Source organism: Martes martes (assembly GCF_963455335.1).
Source record: "Martes martes genome assembly, chromosome: 8".
NCBI classification, from domain to species: Eukaryota; Metazoa; Chordata; class Mammalia; order Carnivora; family Mustelidae; genus Martes; species Martes martes.
Window position 1 is genome coordinate 78,211,583 of NC_137895.1, and position 21,018 is coordinate 78,232,600.

A 21,018-nucleotide genomic window follows, 5' to 3' on the forward strand; every position below is an offset into this window, starting at 1 on the left:
AGAAAAGTTTTTTAAAAAAAGTTCTACTCTGTCTTAAACATAGTGATAATCACAAATACAAGCCAAAATTAAATAAATGTGTTTCTTTATTTTTTACTAAATAATACCTATGAATTTTTACAAATGCAAAGAATTAAAGAAATTTAAATGATTACCTGGATTATGAAAAAAGATGATATTCAACAGATCTTGATCCCCCCATGTGATGTTAAGTTTGTATTTTTTAAGCAATGGCATAAGTATATCTCCCCATCGTAGCCGTACAGTTGTCATGTCATTCTGTTGGTAAATACATTAAGAAGATCCTCAGGCTTCCATGTTTAATATGGCAGCACAATGGCAGTTCCCCATTCTTCCCTCAGTATCACAGAGCAACAAGAAGAAATGCAAACTTCTTCTGTTATAAAACCAAGTGACTCTAATGTAAACCTAAATGTGAGTAGGACAGTCCATTTGGGAGTAGGAAAGATAATAAAAGAAGGTATCTGAAGCTGCATGTAGAAGCAATAAAACTAATAAAAGTCAGGAAAGACTGGGAAAGAAAAACTAGGTGATAGTTTTAAGTACTTTGTAGATGATAGTTTTAAGTACTATGACCATGATCTCATCCTAAAACACAGATCGTTTTAGTACCTATGTCATATGCCTAGACATAGTATCTAGGTCTATAGCACAGTTATTGTGGATTCAACCTGTTAACATACAAAGTACCTGGACAGTACTTGGCACATGACACAACTCAGTGTTAGCTATTATTGTTACCAGGATCACTATCATTCTTAGACTGATTTGCCAATCTTTCATAATTGACATTTCAAAGAGATCAATTTGAAACCAGTAAATCAAAAACAGATAATGAATTTCATCAGGTGCCTTTTCAGCCTCTATAAAGTTGCTTCAAGTTCATTATTTTAAGACACAAAGTCAAATACCCAAGGAAACAGCCGAGTTGAAAGAGGGTCTGAATCTTGTGAATGTGGGTGAGAAGCAGTGGAACTGAATACTAAGCCTTTCCAATTAATTTGACTCTTAAACTCTTCAAACTTAACCCAATATTCCTCAACGCAGTTTTCAGTGTGCACAGTGAATTTTTTAAGTCCTTCACAATGTTAAGTACAGAAATTAAGAATAACATTTAGAAACCTTTATAGCAATTCAACAGAATGTTATGTCTATTTAATCTAATATTTTTCTAGTAACATACCATTTTTACAAAAGCACTGCCTCATGAAAAACTAAATTTAAAAAACAAAATTGATCCTTCATACAGTCTGAAAGACACTGTTATATGCTATTCTAGGATACATAATAAACACAATGGGAATATAAACAATCTATCTTTTAAGAAAGAGAAAGAAAAGAGAGAATTCCAAAGGGGAAAAAGCTATATATTTAAACTAAATATTATCTGCTATAATTGTATTACCCTTGTGTGAAGTTTCTCAGAACACAGTAAATATAGTAATTATAAAATAATCAGAAGTTCCCCCAAAACACTCTGGAAAATAACTGAAGGAAGTTTTACTTAAGGAAATAATAAGACATTTTATGGAAAGGACAACTCTGAAATAAGTCATTTAGCATGTTAACTAAATATTCTTAGCATCTGAAAAGGGAACTCTGAATTGTACAAGGACAAAGACTACCAACACATTCAACAGACAGGGCTGGTGGACCTCTTGTACCATGCCATGTTCAAATCTTCATTGAATTTTTTCCATTCAAATATAATAAATATAAAATATATATATATAAACATATATATTCAAAAAAAATCATTATGAATATTGGGGAGAGTATGTGATATGGTGAGTGCTGTGAAATGTGTAAGCCTGAAGATTCACAGACCTGTACCCTTGGGGCAAATAATACATTATATGTTAATAAAAATAATTAATAAAAAAAAGAAAAAATCAATGAAGGATCAAATTACAAGGTCTAATGCAGTCTTAGGGAAAAAAAAAATCAAAGGGGCAAAATAACCCTTAGATGTTAAAGAAAAAGTCCTACTACAAAAATTTTGGATGAGAAGCAATAACACTAGCATTAAATGCTAATTATATAACCTAAATATCCAAGAGAACCAATGAAATATGGTAAGAAATGAGTTTAGAAAAGAGGCATTATAAAAGAAGTCAAACTTTCACTCTTCACAGAGGACATGATACTCCATATAGAAAAACCAAAAGACAAGCAAAAAAACTGCTAGAACTGATACAGGAAGTTAGCAAAGCTGCAGGTTATAGTATCAAATGCACAGACGTCTGTTGCATTTCTATACACCAATAATGAAGCAGCAGAGAGAGAAATCAAAGAATGAATCCCGTTTGCAATTGTACCAAAACCAATAAGATACCTAGGAATAAACCTAACCAAAGAGATAAAAGATCTGTATCTGAAAACTACAGGACACTGATGAAAGAAGTTTAGGGGGGCTCCTAGGTGGCTCAGTTGGTTAAGCAACTGCCTTTGGCTCAGATCATGATCCCGGGGTCGTGGGATCAAGCCCTGCATGGGGCTCCTTGCTTGGCAGAGAGTCTGCTTCTCCCTCTGCCTCTCTTGGCTACTCTGCCTGCTTTGTTCTCTCTGTCAAATAAATAAATAAAAATTCTGAAAGGAAGGAAGGAAGGAACAAAGGAACGAACGAACTGAGGAAGGAAAGAAAGAAAGAAGAGAGAAACAGAGAGAGGAAGGAAGGAACTGCGGAAGGACAGAAAGAAAGGAAGGAAGGAAGGAAGAGGGAGGGAGGGATGGATGAAGGAGAAATTAAGGAAGACACAAAGAAATGAAAACATGTTAAAAGCTCATGCGCTGGAAGAACAAGCATTGTTAAAATGTCTATACGGCCCAAAGGAATCATTTAATGCAATCCCTATCAAAATACCACCAGCATTTTCAGAGCTAGAACAAACAGTCTTAAAATTTCTATGGAACCACAAAAGACCCCAAGTAGCCAAATGTTGAAAAAGAAAATCAAAGCTGCAGCCATCACAATTCCAGACTTCAAGCTATATGACAAAGCTAAAGTCACCAACACAGTATGGTACCGGCACAAAAACAGACACATAGATCAATGCAACAGAATAGAGAACCCAGAAATGGACCCTCAACTCTATGGCCAACTAATCTTTGACAAAGCAGGAAAGAATGTCCAATGGAAACAAGACAGTCTCTTCAACAAATGGTGTTGGGAACACTGGACAGCCACAAGCAGAAGAATGAAACTGGACCACTTTCTTACACCATACAGAAGAATAAATTCAAAATGGACGGAAGACCTAAATGTGAGACAGGAACCCATCAAACCCCTAGAGGAGAACACAGGCAACAATCTCTTCGACCTCAGCTGCCATAACTTCCTACTAGGCATGTCTCCAGAAGCAAAGGAAACAAAAGCAAAAATGAACCATTGGGACTACAGCAGGATAAAAAGCTTCTGCACAACGAAGCAAACAATCAACAAAACCTTTAAAAGGCAACCTACAGAATGGGAAAGGATATTCACAAATGACATGTCAGATAAAGGACTCGTATCCAAAATCTCATAAAGAACTTACCAAACTCAACACCCAAAAAAACAAATAATCCAGTCCAGAAATGGGCAGAAGACATGTACAGACATTTCTCCAAAGACGACGTACAAATGGCCACAAGATGTTCAACATCACTTGACATCAGGGAAATACACATCAAAACCACAATGAGATACCAACACCTCATACCCGTCAGAATGGCTAAAATTAACAACTCAGGAAACAACAGGTGTTGGCAAGGTTGTGAAGAAAGGGGAACCCTCTTATACTAGTGCAGAATGCAAACTGGTGGGAATGCAAGTTGGTGCAGCCACTCTGGAAAACAGTATGGAGGCTCCTCAAAAAGTTAAAGATAGAAGTACCCTATGATCCAGTAATTGCACTACTAGGCATTTACCCAAAGGATACAAAAAGTGATCTGAAGGGGCACCTGCACCCCAACATTTACAGCAGCAATGTCCACAATAGCCAAACTATGGAAAGAGTCCAGATGTCCATCAACAGATGAATGAATAAAGAAGATGTGGTATACATCTACAAGGGAATAGTACTCATCCATCAAAAATAATGAGATCTTGCCATTTGCAATGACATCGATGGAGCAAGTGTATTACGCTAAGTGGAATAAGTCAGACAAAGACAAATACCGTATGGTTTCACTCATATGTGAAATTTTAAAACAGATGAACATATGGGAGGGGTAAAAAAAGAAAAAAGAGAGGGAGACAAACCATAAGAGACTCTTAACTATAGGGAACAAACTGAGGGTTGATGGAGGGGAGAAGGGTGGGGGAATGGAGTAACTGGGTGATGGGCAATAAGGAAGGCACTTGATATAATGAGCACTGGGTGTTATATGCAACTGATGAATCACTAAATTCTACCTCTGAAACTAATAACACACTATATGTTAACTAAATTCAATTTAAATAAAAAATTTTCTTAAAAAAGAGTCAATACATATAAAAGGAGTTCAGGTTATAGAAAAAAATTTTTTTAAGTAGTGAAATGGTCAAGGAGTATGGGCAAACAGCCATTCACAAAAGAGAAAACAAATGGCCAAAAATTAAATGAAAATATAGGGGCCTCTGGGTGGCTCAGCCTCTGCCTTCAGCTCTGGTCATGATCCCAGGGTCCTGAGATTGAGCCCCACATCGGGCTCTCTGCTCGGGGAGGCTGCTTCCCCCTCTCTCTCTCTGTCTGCCTCTGCCTACTTGTGATCTCTGCCTGTCAAATAAACAAATAAAATCTTAAAAAATAAAAATAAAAAATAAATGAAAATGTAATTTTCCAAACTGACAGTATAGTCAGGAAAGTATAAGTTAAAATATGATATATTCCAGCCATATAACTACATGCTCCTACTAGTACACACAAATAATAAAACCAAATCATCCATTCTTTGCTATCTCATATACACATTAAAAGTGTGACAGACTGGGACGCCTGGGTGGCTCAGTTGGTTAAGTGGCTGCCTTCGGCTCAGGTCATGATCCCAGCGTCCTGGGATCGAGTCCCACATCGGGCTCCTTGCTCAGCAGGGAGCCTGCTTCTCCCTCTGCCTCTGCCTGCCACTCTGCCTGTGCTCGCTCGCTCTCTCTCCCTCTCTCTCTCTCTGACAAATAAATAAAATATTAAAAAAAAAAAAGTGTGACAGACTATGTACTGACATAAAAACCAGTCAATTATATACTTGCTAAGTAAAAACAGCAAACTGAAGATGTATAAATGATTTATATTTAAGTGCTTATGTACATGTACATCTGTTTCAAAATATTTTCTTAGGGGAATGAAAAATATATAGCAAAGTTTGTAATATCATTTGGGCAAAGAAATGAAACTGAGAAGACTGGTATATAAGGCGAGACTTTTTTATTCTACATACAATGAATTATTTAAATTTTTATAAGCCTGATTTCATTCTGCAATTCTTCAAATTTTTTTAAGTTTATTCATTTATTTAAGTAATCTCTATACCCAATGTGGAGCTTGAACTCACAACCCCAATATCAAGAGTCACATACTCCTGAGTCAGCCAGGTACCCCTCATTTTGTAATTTTTAAAAAAGAAAAGTGTAGCTTTAATTTACTAATTTTAGCAAACCTGCCACCAAAATGTGCACATATTAAGGTCAATTAATTTTACTTTAGAATAATGTATGCTTTTGAAAATACTATCATTATGAGTCTATCTTTATATAAGTATAAAACTGATAGATGGCTATTCATAGCATGTTCCAACAGTGTAGAAACTGGGAATTCGTCAGTTTCCAAAGATCAGTTATTGCACTAATCTCTGAAAAGTTCTATCGTTAGTAAAGTGTTCATTGATACTCTGTTCTCATAAGCTATATATATAATAGAGTAAAAGTCCTCATGACATACATTTTGCAAATATGTAAAAATAACCACCATGTCTACTTCATGGACATGGAAACGTTCTCTTTCCAATATTTTTTAATAACTCACTAAGGGCCCAATCTCTAAAATTTCCATCTATCCTCTGCCAGTAATTATGTATTAAGTTGCTACTTATGTCATACCCCACCCTAAATATTTCCAATACAAAGTTGTACAAAACACACATTCTGCCCTCAGTAGGTAGAGAAAACAGACAAAGATTACAAAGTAATATATAGCAGGATGTAAACAGAGTACACCAAATATTCAAGAAAAGGACTGTCTAGATGCCTTATTTGGGGTGTGTGGCTGGCTTAGTCAGTAGAGCATGTGACTCTTGATCTCAGGGTTGTGGGTTTGAGCCCAACATTAAGTGTATTTAAAAAATAAGTAACAAGGGGCACCTGGGTGGCTCAGTTGGTTAAGCAACTGCCTTCAGCTCAGGTCATGATCCCAGGGTCCTGGGATCAAGCCCTGCATCGGGCTCCCAGCTCAGCAGGGAGCCTGCTTCTCCCTCTCCCTCTCTCCTGCTTGTGTTCCTTCTCTCTCTGTGTCAAATAAATAATAAAATCTTTAAATAAATAAGTAACAAAAAATTTTTTTTCAAAGAGGCTTTACATTCTTTGGTTTTCCCTAATAGAAAAAGGTTAAGAAATATCCTAATAGGGAATCACTCTTCTTTTATTATTTGTTTATTTGACAGAGATCACAAGTAGGCAGAGACAGAGATCACAAGTAGCAGAGAGCCGAAGTGGGGCTCAATCCCAGGACCCTGAGATCATGACCTGAGCCGAAGGCAGAGGCTTAACCTAATCCACTAAGCCACCCAGGCATCCCACCTAATAGGGATTCAATACCACAAATATAATCATAACACAAAATACAAAGCAATAGCTTAACCACTCTTCTATCATTATCTACCAAGCATAATGAGAAACAACAAAAAAGTAGAATTTTTACTATTTTAATTTGTGATGTATACAACTATAATACATCAGTTTGGAAATAAACAGTCATGAATGAGAGGGACTGGGTGACAGCAAAGCAAATTAAGAATTTAAAATATGGCCACTGGTAGTCTTACAGCTTTTCATGCAGTAAGAACCATGCGTCAACATTCACAGATGTGTAAGAAACAGTTTAGAAAGTTACTATAAGTAATCAGTTATATTACTAGAGCCAAAAATTGTAGAATTAGTAGGAAAAAACAAGGCAATGTTTGCTGCAGATACAGTCTGGAAAACAATCAGGAAAAACAAAGACATACATATGAAAAAAGGAATCAAAAATAAATTTTATGGCAACATCTTAGCAATCATAAATATAGTAATATTTGAAAACAAAGCAAATCTGTGCTGTTCCCACTGGGCAAGAACAGGATTGTTTGGAACACAGGGATAGTACGTGTGAAGAAAACTGCACCTACTGTATTAATGTATAATATAATCATGCCTCTCATAGTCTTCTTCATTAAGTCTAATTACACACAGATGAAAACAAAGTTCAAAGTTTAGAAATGATTTCAACTCCCATATCTACAGCTCTAGTTGATTTTAGAACACGCCATGACACACACAAAAAAAGAAGGGGGAGAAAACATTGCAGTATTTAGGAGTGACATTTAAATAAGTAAAAGACAATCACAGATTTGAACTACAGAGTTATAATTTTGAAATGTTTAAAAAATAATGGTGTTATACTACATTATCTCTAAGGTTCTTTGCAACAGTAAACTTCTCATAATTCTATGAATTTCAAATGAAGAGTTACTGAGAAGTCATATTATCCCTTAGCAGGTAATCTTACAGCACCATCTTCTGGTATAATATTACTGTGCATAGGCTAACAATCAGAATAGGAGGAATTCATGGTATTATGCCAGTTTTATTCAGTACAACTTTACGGTAATGGAAATTTTAAAACTCAAGCTATATTAACAAATTGGGTAGTTGAAGAAATGTTGTGAATCAAAAGCACAGGTTACACTAGCTAATTAAAGCATTCAAAATTGAAAAGCACACAAAACTGAAATGAAATCAAGATTTCAAAAAGGTTCAGAAAATGAGAAGTCTAAAACAACAACAAAAAAACCAGGCTTACTAGATCTACAGAAAATAAGAATGATGGGTACAAACAGTCCTAACACTGAAACATCAAAGTGTGGGCAAGGCTACAAGCAGTTGTTTTGCCTTCACCAAAGAAGAATCAAGGAAACAACTCTAAATGAGGCCAAGATTTAAATAAGATACACAAGAGGAGTAATAAATAACAGTGTGAAGTCTGGGCTACCAGAAGCCGTAAGAAAAATATCTGATAAATATATATGCATATGTACACATACACATATTTTCTCATATCATCAAAGATATAATACTCCTTAATGTTTAATATAGCCCCAACCAGATGTAAAGGGATAAACAGCAAGTCTATATAGGTATCTCAAGAAGCCACTGTATTTAGCTAACATTTAAGCGCTTACCACATGCCATGCTCTGCACTAAGCATTTTATTTTCATTTCTCATTTTAATTCCAGTGTAATAATCTTACGTTATATTAGTTTCAAGTATTCAGTATAGTGATTCAACAATTCTATACATTAGTCAGTGCTCATTGTAAGTGTGCTCTTTAATCCCCATCACCTATTCCACGCATTTCCCCACCCACAAACCCTCTGGTAACCATCAGTTTGTTCTCTATAGTCAAGAGTCTGTTTCTTCGTTTGTCTCTTTTTTATTTGTTCACTTGTTTCCTTAAATTCCATATAAGAATGAAATCATACAGTATTTGTCTTTCTCTGACTTATTTCACTTAGCATTCATCTGGCTTCACCCATGTTATTGAAAATGGCAAGATTTCATTCCTTTTTATGGTTGAGTAATAGTCCACCATGTGTATGTGTATATGTAGGTATGAATGCGGTATATTACCACATCTTCTTTATCCATTCATTTATCAGTGGACACTTGGGTTGCTTGCTTCCATAATTTTATGGTTCTTATAAGTAATGCTGCAATAAACATAGGGGTTCATGTGTCTTTCTGAATTAGTGTTTTTCTATTTTGGGGGAAAATACCCAATAGTGAAGTTACTGTATCACACTGTAATTCTATTTTTAATTTTTTTGAGGCACCTCATACTGTTTTCCATAGTCGCTGCACCAGTTTGCATTCCCACCAACCCTGGACAAGGGTTCCTTTTTCTCCAAATCCTCACCAACACTTGTTTCTTGTGGTTTTTTTATTTTAGCCATTCTGACAGGTATGAAATCATATTTTTATAGTTTTGATTTGCATTTCCCTGATAATGAGTGATGTTAAACATCTTTTCCTGTGTCTGTTTGCAATCTGGATGTCTTCTTTGGAATACTATTCTGTTCATGTCTTCAGCCCATTTTTTGTTTGAATTATTTGCTTTTTGGGTGTTGTAAGCTCTTTATATATTTTGGATACTATTATATACATCATTTGCAAATATCTTCTCACATTCAGTAGGTTGTCTTTTAGTTTTGATGATTTTCCTTTGCCGTGCAGGTTTTTATTTTGATGTAGTCCCAATAGTTTATTTTATTTTTGCTTTTGTCTTTGTTGCCTCAAGAGACTTATCTAGAAAAATGTTGCTATGGCTGATGTCAAAAATTTCTACCTGTACTCTCTTCTATGATTTTTATGGTTTCAGGTCTCCCATTTAGATCTTTAATCTATTTTGAGATTATTTTTATCGCTTCTCGGCCTTTTGGCTAAGATCAAGTGTATTTTGAGATTATTTTTGTGTATAGTGTGAGAAAGTGGTCCAGCTTTCCCAGCACCATTTGTTGAAGAGATGTGCTAAGTATTTTAAAAGGATCTCCTTTAAACTGATAACCTACCCAAGTCCATTTATCATCTATTTTTCAGTTGAGAGAACTGACATTTAAAAGTTAACTGGCTATTGGTTAAATAAATGCACAGGTGACAAAGTTAAACATAAAGACAGTTTGACTCCAGCGCCCACAAACTACAACGACATAAAACTCATCAACATAAAATTGGTAAGCCATACAACATACTCCTATGTTCAGAATGCACAGAGAATCTAGATAGCCTGATTCTTCCACTGGCCCCACAGTTTGAGAGATAAAAAACATGCAAGAATTTTTTTTTTTTTTAAAGATTTTATTTATTTGAGAGAGGGAGAAAAGGAGAGAGCACACAGCAGGAGGGAGGGGCAGAGAGAAAGGGAGAAGCAGGCTTCCCTCTGAGCAGGGAGCCCAACACAGGGCTGGATCCCAAGACTCTGAGATCATGACCTAAGCTGAAGGCAGACACTTAACCAACTGGGCCACCCAGGTGCCTCAAGAATTTTTTTTTTTTTAATAGCCCCAAACAGCTCACATTTACAATGTGTTAGTCACTGTTCTAATTCAATCCTTATAAAAGTTCTATGATGTAAGTGATGTTATCTACCATCCTCATCTCATATACGAGATAACTAAACACCAGAGATGTTCAAAACTTACTCAAAGTCCTAGAGTCTTAAACCTGGCCAACAGGACCCAGAGTCTTTTGCTCTTCACATCTATGTGTCACCCCAAGATGTTCTACAGTTGCACAACTACAAAATGACAACTATGACCTAGAATATCAATCTAAAAAGATGACATTTGCTACATTTAATACACTGTTATTTTACTTCATTGTCAGGACATCTGGCTTGATCTGCCATAATGCTCCAATAAACAGAATACTAAGAACATACTTTTTTCCAATTATTCTAAATAAGTGGGAAATTCTGAGTAGTTTCATTGAGTTCTTAATAAAACAAAACTAAACTGGAAACCAAACAATTTGTGGAAGGAAAGTAGAGAACTGTTAATCACCTACCTATATCAGTGACTTACCTTGAAATACTTTCTTCTCATTCTAGTCATGTTCATCAACATAACTCCAGAGTTTACTCCAGTTTTTCCATAATACGGATGTCTGGCAAAGCGATTATACCATCCTATCCGAGGCTCTTCATGTTCTGGCGCCATTGCAGCAATTTGCGTAGAATTAAATTTCTTCAATAAAGACCAAATATCATCAACAGGCCGTAAAAAAAGGATATCAGTGTCGACGTACAATAGTGAGTCAACTTCTTTCAGGATTAACTATTAGAAGAGAGATTTGAAACATTAATTATAATTCTATTTATTTAATATAAAACATAAGAGGCTTTAATTATAAAATACCTATGAGATAAGCTAATTTACATTAATTTTTTAAAGTAATCTTTCCTAAATCTGTCATTTTTTATAATAGTATATATAGAGATATAATGCTAATCTTTATATGAACTTTCAGAGAACAAAAGCTATAAAAACAAATCAGGACAAAAAACTAAATAATAACAATTAGAAAAATAAATAAAATAAAAGCAATATTCTCAAAGATCGGGGATAGAATGTTTCTTATAATGGGAAATAACATTAACTTAGCTGAATTTATATCCTGAATCTTTTTTTTAATTTATTTATTTGTTAGAGAGAGAGCGAGCGAGCACAGGCAGACAGAGTGGTAGGCAGAGGCAGAGGGAGAAGCAGGCTCCCTGCGGAGCAAGGAGCCCGATGTGGGACTCGATCCCAGGACGCCGGGATCATGACCTGAGCCGAAGGCAGCTGCTTAACCAACTGAGCCACCCAGGCGTCCCTATATCCTGAATCTTAATTTCCTAAATTAAATACAGAAATAAACCAATATAAATGAAGATCTTCTGAATTTGTTCCCTTGGCCCATACACTAATGACTGGCACCTTTGTGTCATTTGGTCTTAACTAGTAAATGACAGAGCCAAAACTGGAATCCAGACCACCCAGCTCGGGAATCCATGCTGTTTTATTTTCTTACTTACTGTCTCCCAACAAATCAAAGTAAATGTGCACATACTTAGCAAGGGTGAGGACAAGATGTGTTTTGAGATAAGGACTGGCGACATTATTACCTTCTGACAGATGCTCAATGTGTCTTCTACAGGGATTTTTAAGGAAAACTTTTTATTTTTGTCTTACCCACAAAATTTAGAATCCAACTCCTGCAAATTTAAATTTACTGCATGTATCAGCATATCAGTAGAACTCAATTATTAGATTAAACTAAATCTCTTCAGTTAAGAATATAAAGAGAAGCATTTGCTCCTTGTTCTCCTTTCCAAAATTACTGCCTCCTCCTTCTGCTAAGGTTAAGCCACCACCTTAATGAGTAGCTATAAATCTGCAATCACCCCATTCCCCCCATCAGCTGATTTAACATCAAACTGGGGGAAAAATGTGGTTTGACTGCAGAGCCTAAATAGGGAAGATTCACTTGTTCAAAGACCCCAGTGAAAGGGTACGTATGTATATGTCTGTATGTCTGTCTCTCTTTTGGGGGCAGAAGAGTAAGGGGAATTGTTTTTTTAGCAACATGTTGTTTCTGTACCATGAAACAATGTGTGTTTACAGATTACTATATTGTTAGCAGACTTGGAAAACACTGTTAACTGTTAGGAACCACTGCCAACTGGAGATCAGACATAAGGTCAGACATTAAGTAATAGCCACATCAGCATTTTTTTCTATGGTCCCTTTTGGAGGAAGAAGGAGTTGGTAAAGCTTACATTAGTTGTTTTCATCAAGCTATTTCAAAGAAGAGAAACTCAGTAAAAAAAAAACTATCACTTAGAAAAATAAAGCACCGGGGTGCCTGGGTGGCTCAGTGGGTTAAGGCCTCTGCCTTCAGCTCAGGTCATGATCCCGGGATCCTGGGATCGAGCCCCACATCGGGCTCTCTGCTCGGCAGGGAGCCTGCTTCCCTTCCTCTCTCTCTGCCTGACTCTCTGTGATCTCTGTCACTTGTGATCTCTGTCAAGTGAATAAATAAAATCTTTAAAAAAAAAAAAAAAGGAAAAAGAAAAATAAAGCACCAATTTACTCAAATCTAGTTAAAAAGACGCAGAACTAACAGTGAAATAGAGGACAATTTGACAGGTTTCAAGTATTTTTGTTTAGAGTTTCAAATTCCGTTTAGGAATTTAACCAGATTATATCACTAAATGATCTGGAAAATTTCATATCACAACATCAACAATTAAACTTGTTAATAATGCAGAACAAAATCAAAGAGAAATGGTTGTAACCTTAGGCTTCTGTCACCATGTATTATTTTTTCAGTAAGACATTTGTTTATTGAACATCATATTGTATTTGTTTAATCCCTGCCTCCCACATCAGACAATAAGCTCTATGAAAACAAGAAACCCATCTGTTCCATTCATTCCTATATACCAGAACTTCAGTACAGATTCTCGGCAGAAAATAAGGCAATTTATTAAATGTGATACTACAGTGACTCAACATAAAAATTTTGTTTTACAGCAACCTCTTCGACCTCAGGCACAGCAACTTCCTCCTAGAAACATCACCAAAGGCAAGGGAAGCAAGGGCAAAAATGAACTATTGGGACTTCATCCAGATCAAAAGCTTTTGCACAGCAAACAATCAACAAAACCAAAAGACAACTGACAGAATGGGAGAAGATATTCACAAATAACATATCAGATAAAGTGCTAGTATCCAAAATTTATAAAGAACTTATCAAACTCGGGGTGCCTGGGTGGCTCAGTGGGTTAAAGCCTCTGCCTTCGGCTCTGGTCATGATCCCAGGGTCCTGGATCGAGCCCAGCGTCAGCGGGGAGCCTGCTTCCTCCCTTCTCTCTCTGCCTGCCTCTCTGCCTACTTGTGATCTGTCTGTCAAATAAATAAATAAAATCTTTAAAAAAAAAAAAAAAAAGAACTTATCAAACTCAACACCCACAGAACAAATAATCCAATCAAGAAATGTGCAGAAGGGACGCCTGGGTGGCTCAGTTGGTTAAGCGGCTGCCTTCGGCTCAGGTCATGATCCCAGCGTCCTGGGATCGAGTCCCACATCGGGCTCCTTGCTCGGCGGGGAACCTGCTTCTCCCTCTCCCTCTGCCTCTGCCTGCCACTCTGTCTGCCTGTGCTCGCTCGCTCGCTCTCTCTCTAACAAATAAATAAATTTGAAAAAAAAAATTTTTTTTAAAAGAAATGTGCAGAAGACATAAACAGACATTTCTGCAAAGAGGACATCCAGGTGGCCAATAGACACATGAAAAAGTGCTCGACATCACTTGGCATCAGGGTATACAAACCAAAACCACAAAGAGACACCACCTCACAGCAGTCAGAATGGCTAAAATTAACAAGTCAGGAAATGACAGATGCTGGCGAGGATCCGGAGAAAGGGGAACCCTCCTACACTGTTGGTGGGAATGCAAGCTGGTACAGCCACTCTAGAAAACAGTGTGGAGGTTCCTCAAAAAACTGAAAATAGAGCTACCCTACGATCCAGCAATCACACTACTGGTTATTTATCCTAAAGATATAAATGTAGTGATCTGAAGGGGGACGTGCACCCGAATGTTTATAGCAGCAATGTCCACAATAGCCAAACTATGGAAAGAACCTAGATGTCCATCAACAGATGAATGGATAAAGAAGATGTGGTATATATACACAATGGAATACTATGCAGCCATCAAAAGAAATGAAATCTTGCCATTTGCAGGGACATGGATGGAACTAGAGGGTATTATGCTGAGCAAAATAAGTCAATCAGAGAAAGATAATTATCATATGATCTCCCTGATATAAGGAATTTGAGAGGCAGGGCAGGGGGTTGGTGGGGGGTAGGAAGGGAAAAAAGGAGACAAGATGGGATTGGGAGGGACACAAACCATAGGAGACTCTTAATCTCCGGAAACAAACTGAGGATTGCTGAGGGGTAGGGACAGTGCTGGGTTATGGACATTGGGGAGGGTACGCGCTATGTAAGTGCTGTGAAGTATATAAGCCTGATGATTTACAGACCTGTACCCCTGGGGCAAATAATACATTATATGTTAATTTAAAAAAATAATAAAATAAAATAAGGAAATCAAGACTCAGAAACAGAAAGTCTGTAGAAAGTCTGAACAAATTCTAAAGCTAGAATTCCAGCATGAACTTTGGAATCCTGAGTTATGGTTTCTTAGAGTTTGCAGTAAACTTGGATATTTTTGGTCCAATCTTTTCATTTTATAAACATGGAAACTGAGACTCTGAGAGAGAATACATGATTTGCTTACTGCATTAGAGACTGTCAGTCCAAGAAACACCAAACCACCCTGTTTCGCATTTGGTCATAGTACTTTTGGCACATTTATATGGGGAGAGGCGGTTATTATATACAGCTTTGCTTTTTGACTAGACTGTAAACTATTGAGGGAAGAGCTACATCTTGTTACAATATGCACAGCAGCCTCAAATCCCTTCTCAAACCGATGCGAAAATCGCAGGTGTGACACTTACTAGAAATTCAATAAATGGCTGAATAATTTATCTCTGGTGAAAAAAAAATTTTTGTGTGTTTTAAACTTACAAAGTCTACATGAAATATCTAAAACTTTTTGGGCCTTTTTTTTTTTTTCCTATCCTAATCCCTTATTTGTGTGCCTCTTACAATGGAAACAGAGACTGAGAAAGATCCTAGGATCCAAATTTTTTATGCATGGAAACAAAGTTACCAGTTAGGCAAACTCAGTGATCAAAATTATAACTTTAAATCTTATTGATGACCTGGATTCAGTAAATTATATCTTTTTTTTTTAAGATTTTATTTATTTATTTGACAGATACAGATCACAAGTAGGCAGAGAGGCAGGCAGAGAGAGAGAGAGGAGGAAGCAGGCTCCCCGCAGAGCAGAGAGCCCGATGCGGGGCTCAATCCCAGGACCCTGGGATCACGACCCGAGCCGAAGGCAGAGGCTTTAATCCACTGAGCCACCCAGGCACCCCAGTAAATTATATCTTAATACGCTAAGAATTGCTTTGTTCCCTTAAGAATAATAAGGAGCTAAAGTTTCTTCCCCTATAATTTATATACTTTCTACAAACTTGTGAGCTTCTTAAATTCATTATTTCAACTACTATAGATGTAGATGAAATCAACTCAAAATGAAGAAATAACCTTGCTTCTGAATATTTTTAGTTAAAAAATAATAATAATAATCTGGGGCGCCTGGGTGGCTGAGTTGGTTAAGCATCTGCCTTTGGTTCAGGTCATCATTCCAGGGTCCTGGGATCAAGCTCTGCATCAGGCTCCCTGCTCAGTGGGGAGCCTGCTTCTCCCTCTCTGCGGGCAGCTCCCCGTTTGTGCGCTCTTTGTCAAATAAATAAAATATTTAAAAAAAAAAAAAAAAGATCAGGGTTTATCACCAGAGAACACTACCAAAGAACAGCTCCACTGAATAAATCGTTCTCATTCCCCTTAGAGTTCACATGCTTTAAATTTGAGTCTGTGTTAAAATAAAATATAACCTGGAAAGGGTAACGTGGCTTGATATAAGACAGAAACAACTATTTAATGTTACAATCTACTTCACTTCCCAAATTCCAAATGCAGTGAGCAATGAGAAGGTGATATTGCCCCTGAATTTCTGCTGGTGAGAGGCCTGGCTCCAGCAACATCTGATAACCTCAATTCCTTCTTAGAAGTAAAACAGTTTACAGCATCTGAATAAGTTAAAACGTAAGAAATAGTATTTCCACAGAAATTACTTACATTTTTCATTTTTAACAGATGTTTTCTTTGCAGCTTTTATTTGTTCTATCGAAAGTTTTTTCCCTAATGTTCAAAGGGAAAATCTACATGTATATGTTTATTTAACTCATTAATATGCAACTCTTCATTAACTCATGTATGTAAAAGAAAAATTAGAAAAAGAAAAAAAATCACTAGAGGAAAAACTTACTGGCAAGAATAATCTCTGGGAAGCACATGGCTTGAAAAGCTTTTTCCACTCCACTGCATTCTCACTTGGAAAAGTTATTGGGTATAATGAATAATTAAATGTCTGCAGAAATGACCAGCTATCAAGCTAAAAAAAAAAAAAAACACCACCTTAGTTTAGATTATTTCATTTTCAAGTTTCACTGTAAAATTATAAACCAATAGATTATTTTAAAAAGCTAAAAATTAAAGACATTAGATGTTATGCTATACACAGGTAAGAGTAAGTCAGATTCTTCTTTCCCACCATTTGTTTTCATTCAAATTTTATATATAGTAATATATAATTAATTATATATAATTAATATATAGTAATATATAATTTAATTAATTTTATAAGACCATATAATTCATATAAATAATTCAGTATAAATTTAAAATAATTTAATCAATTAATTTAAAATAACTTAATTTAATATAGTAATAGTCTAGGAAGACTCCACCATAAAGATCAGAGGCACAATGAAAGTTAACCACCACAAAATCACAAAGCTGAAAGCCTTGCACACTGTTCATCTACCTCATCTTTATCTGATACATAAATCCTATCAATACTTGAATAAATTAAACTCAAAAAAACTAAGCACTAATTTTATTACCAGAGTGTGTATACTAGAAAATGTCTACACTTAAAATCAGACCAATATGAAACTGGTTAGAAAATATTTGTCTATCTGTGTATTTTTAATGTGGATGGATATTCCCTCGACACATTCTACATTCAGTGGGAAGTCTGCTTGAGCATTCTCTCTCTGCCCCATCCCCACGCAAATAATAATTTTTTTTAAGTTTTTTTTTTTTTTTTTAATTTGACAGACAGAGATCACAAGTAGGCAGAGAGACAGGCAGAGAGAGAGAGAGAGACAGGAGGAAGCAGGCTCCCTGGCGAGCAGAGAGCCCGATGCGGGGCTCAATCCCAGGACCCTGAGATCATGACCTGAGCCGAAGGCAGAGGCTTTAACCCACTGAGCCACCCAGGCACCCAATTAAATAATTTTTTTTAAAAAATACAGTATATATTACACAAGTAATCACTCAGCCAGATTTGAACAAAACACTGAGGCTGTGTATAAGATGAAACAATAATTTCATTTTTTTATTACACTGCCAAAAGTTTCCACAGTTCCATAGCAATCTGTTGTTGTTCTCTGAACTGTTAAGACAAGAGTAATTCCTCAGTTAATATTTTAGAAAACAATCCAAAGAGATCAAGCTCACAAAAGCACCTATCAAAAATACAGACGCCAGAGGCACCTGGCTGGCTTAGTTGGTAGAGCATGCAACTCTTGATCTCAGGGTTTAAGTTTGAGTCCCATGTTGGTGTAGAGATTACTTAAAAATATTTTTTAAAAACTACAGACACTAGGGGTGCCTCAGTGGCTCAGGGGGTTAAGCCTCTGCCTTCAGCTCAGGTCATGATCCCAGGGTCCTGGGATCAAGCCCCGCATCAGGATCTCTGCTCAGCGGGGAGCCTGCTTCCCCCTCTCTGTGCCTGCCTCTCTGCCTACTTGTGATCTCTCTCTCTCTCTGTCAAATAAATAAATAAAATCTTAAAAAAAGAAAAATACAGACACTAGATATATTTAAGTAAAGTTTAATACCCCTTGGACTCAAAGGTTTTGTTAGGAAACTAAAAGACTTGAGGTCACAAGTAGTATTTTTCATTCACTATTTTGAACTACTTTAACTTTAGAAAACATCGAATAAATGTTTTTCTTCATATTTAGACCAAACATAAAAACCAAATCAGTTTGAAATTTAATTTAGTGTACACAGAGAGATAAACTGAGATAGTGGGGAGGGGGATAATCACTATTATTACCTTTACTACTGTCTCAGAACACAAGGTAGTGAGATTTCAGGTGATTTTTCTTTTTCTTAAATGTTCTTCCCCCATATCTATCTATTGTACTCTTCTTGCACAGTAAAATTTTTTTTATTCTTTAGGAGGCTACACGGCTATCCTGATTAAAGAGAATATTTTTAACCATCACAAACAGCTGTAACAGTATGGTTACACAACTAAGTTTAGACCAATGGGATACTGGCAAGACTGTCATATGCAACTTCTGGAAAATATTTACAGAGGGTAGGAAGGGATTGGCCTTCTTCACTCCTTTCTCCCTTGAAGAGTGAGTAGACCCCTTGGAGCATGAAGGAGAAGTCTTATGTTAAAATGGCTCAGCCATAAGACAGAAGCCAGTGTCCCTGAAGACAGAGAGCTACCATATATCACAGACTGCTTACTCTTATAAGAGAGAGAAATAAATTTCTATCTTGTTTAAGCCACTGTTAGTTTGGGTTTTCTGCCAATATAGCCAAACTGATTGTAACTAATACAAAACCAAAATAATGAACTTTCTTATCAAAACAAAAAGCCACTTCCTTCCACATTGTCAATCAAGAGCTCCCACCCCTGAAAACAGAATTAAAATCTTTGTGCACACTTTGTTTGAGGCACTCCCAAGCCAACGATGGGAATAAAATTAAGTCATAGGACTTTCAGTCAAATCATCCTAGATCTACAGCCAATGAAATAATACCTCCGTGCTTGGCAAAGGACTTTAAAACACGTACTTCTTTTTGAAAACAAACCTTCCTGTTATACCTAGATCTGGACTCTTAGAGCCAATGGGAGCCCAACTCTAGGAGGGCAGGTAGGTACTGAGTAAATATTTTTGTTCAATGAAGGAATAAAACAACATTCTGTGACAGTATACAATTAAATATTCATCTCTAGAGTCTTAACAAAGTCTTAAATACTCACTATGCCTTTAAAACTATCATGTAGTTGATCTTCAGCAAAAATATGGAACTGAAGAGGTCTGATGCTGAAAATGATAGCTGACTTCAACATGGTTACAGTTTCTTCCAGTCTTTCACCACAGGCAACCACAGCAAGGTGCATTCTCTGAATGGGCTGCACATTCAGACCATACCTAATAGAAAAGAAAACCACATTTTCCAACACTTTTAGTATAGGGTAACATGTTAACAACATGTTTTTGACCATGTTCAAAAACTGAAGTTAAAAATTTATACTTAAAAAGCAAAGAAATATCAAATTACACAACAGTACAATGTTGAACAATTATATATTTCTGCATCCTCAACCAGTCTTTCTCAGCCAATGTTCCTCACTAGGAACCACAAAAAGAGCTACTACTGTCTCAATTCTCCCAAGAATAGCACATAAGTAACACCATTCTACACAGGAGAAAAGTTAATTCATTACTCAGACTAGATGCATTAGAGCTTAATTCTCTCAAGGAACCCCCCAAATGACAAAGGGAACATCACAGGCTGAAGGCCTTCTATTCAATTACGTTTTAGCTTTTTTATTTAAAAAAAAAATCTCAAAAACATACTGAAGTAGAGAGAATAGAATAAATCCCCGTTGACCCCTCTCCTAACTGCTATGATCATCCATTCAAAGGTATTCTTATTTCATCTAAAATCCCTCTTCACATCCCCTTCACTAACCAACGTATCATTTTGAAGCAAACCCAGATACAAATTCATCCATAAATATTTCAGTATTATACCCAATCTTCATTCATACTAATTATAGGAAGAAGTTTCTTTCACATGAATTTTTTCACCGATAAACATTCAGTTCCATTCACCAAGTAATCAATGAGAGGTAAAAATTTCTGAGGTGGTCTAAAATGTATTTAAACACCAGTACGGCATTTTAGAAGGAAAGATTCCCTAAACCCAAGTTATTGGCGTAGACTATGTCAGACCCTACTTCCTTTTTTTTTTTAATTAATTAATTTGTTTTTTAATAAACATATAATGTATTTTTATCCCCAGGGGTACAGGTCTGTGAATCACCAGGTTTACACATTTCACAGCACTCATCATAGCACATACCCTCCCCAATGTCCATATCCCCACCACCCTCTCCCGTCCCTCCTCCCCCCAGCAACCCTCAGTCTGTTTTTTGAGATTGAGTCTTTTATGGTTTGTCTCCCTCCCAATCCCATCTTCTTTCATTTTTTCTTTTCCTACCCCCCCAAACCCCCCACACTGCATCTCCACTTCCTCATATCAGGGAGATCATATGATAGTTGTCTTTCTCCAATTGACTTATTTCGCTCAGCATAATACGCTCTAGTTCCATCCACGTCATCGCAAATGGCAAGATTTCATTTCTTTTGATGGCTGCATAGTATTCCATTGTGTATATATACCACCTCTTCTTTATCCATTCATCTGTTGATGGACATCTAGGTTC

General features: G+C 36.5%; 1 protein-coding gene across 2 annotated transcripts in view; it reads right to left on the bottom strand.

Annotated features, from left to right (window-relative positions):
• Positions 1-21,018, bottom strand: part of GXYLT1 (glucoside xylosyltransferase 1) — a gene marked incomplete at its 5' end in the record, with an annotated part of 59,911 nt that overhangs the window by 18,392 nt on the left and 20,501 nt on the right. For both annotated transcript variants that reach the window (XM_080810456.1, XM_080810457.1), the window contains 4 exons: positions 156-279; positions 10,811-11,062; positions 16,741-16,866; positions 19,546-19,717. In XM_080810456.1, the coding sequence (XP_080666582.1) occupies positions 156-279; positions 10,811-11,062; positions 16,741-16,866; positions 19,546-19,717 (674 nt within the window). The remainder of the gene's footprint in view (positions 1-155; positions 280-10,810; positions 11,063-16,740; positions 16,867-19,545; positions 19,718-21,018) is intronic.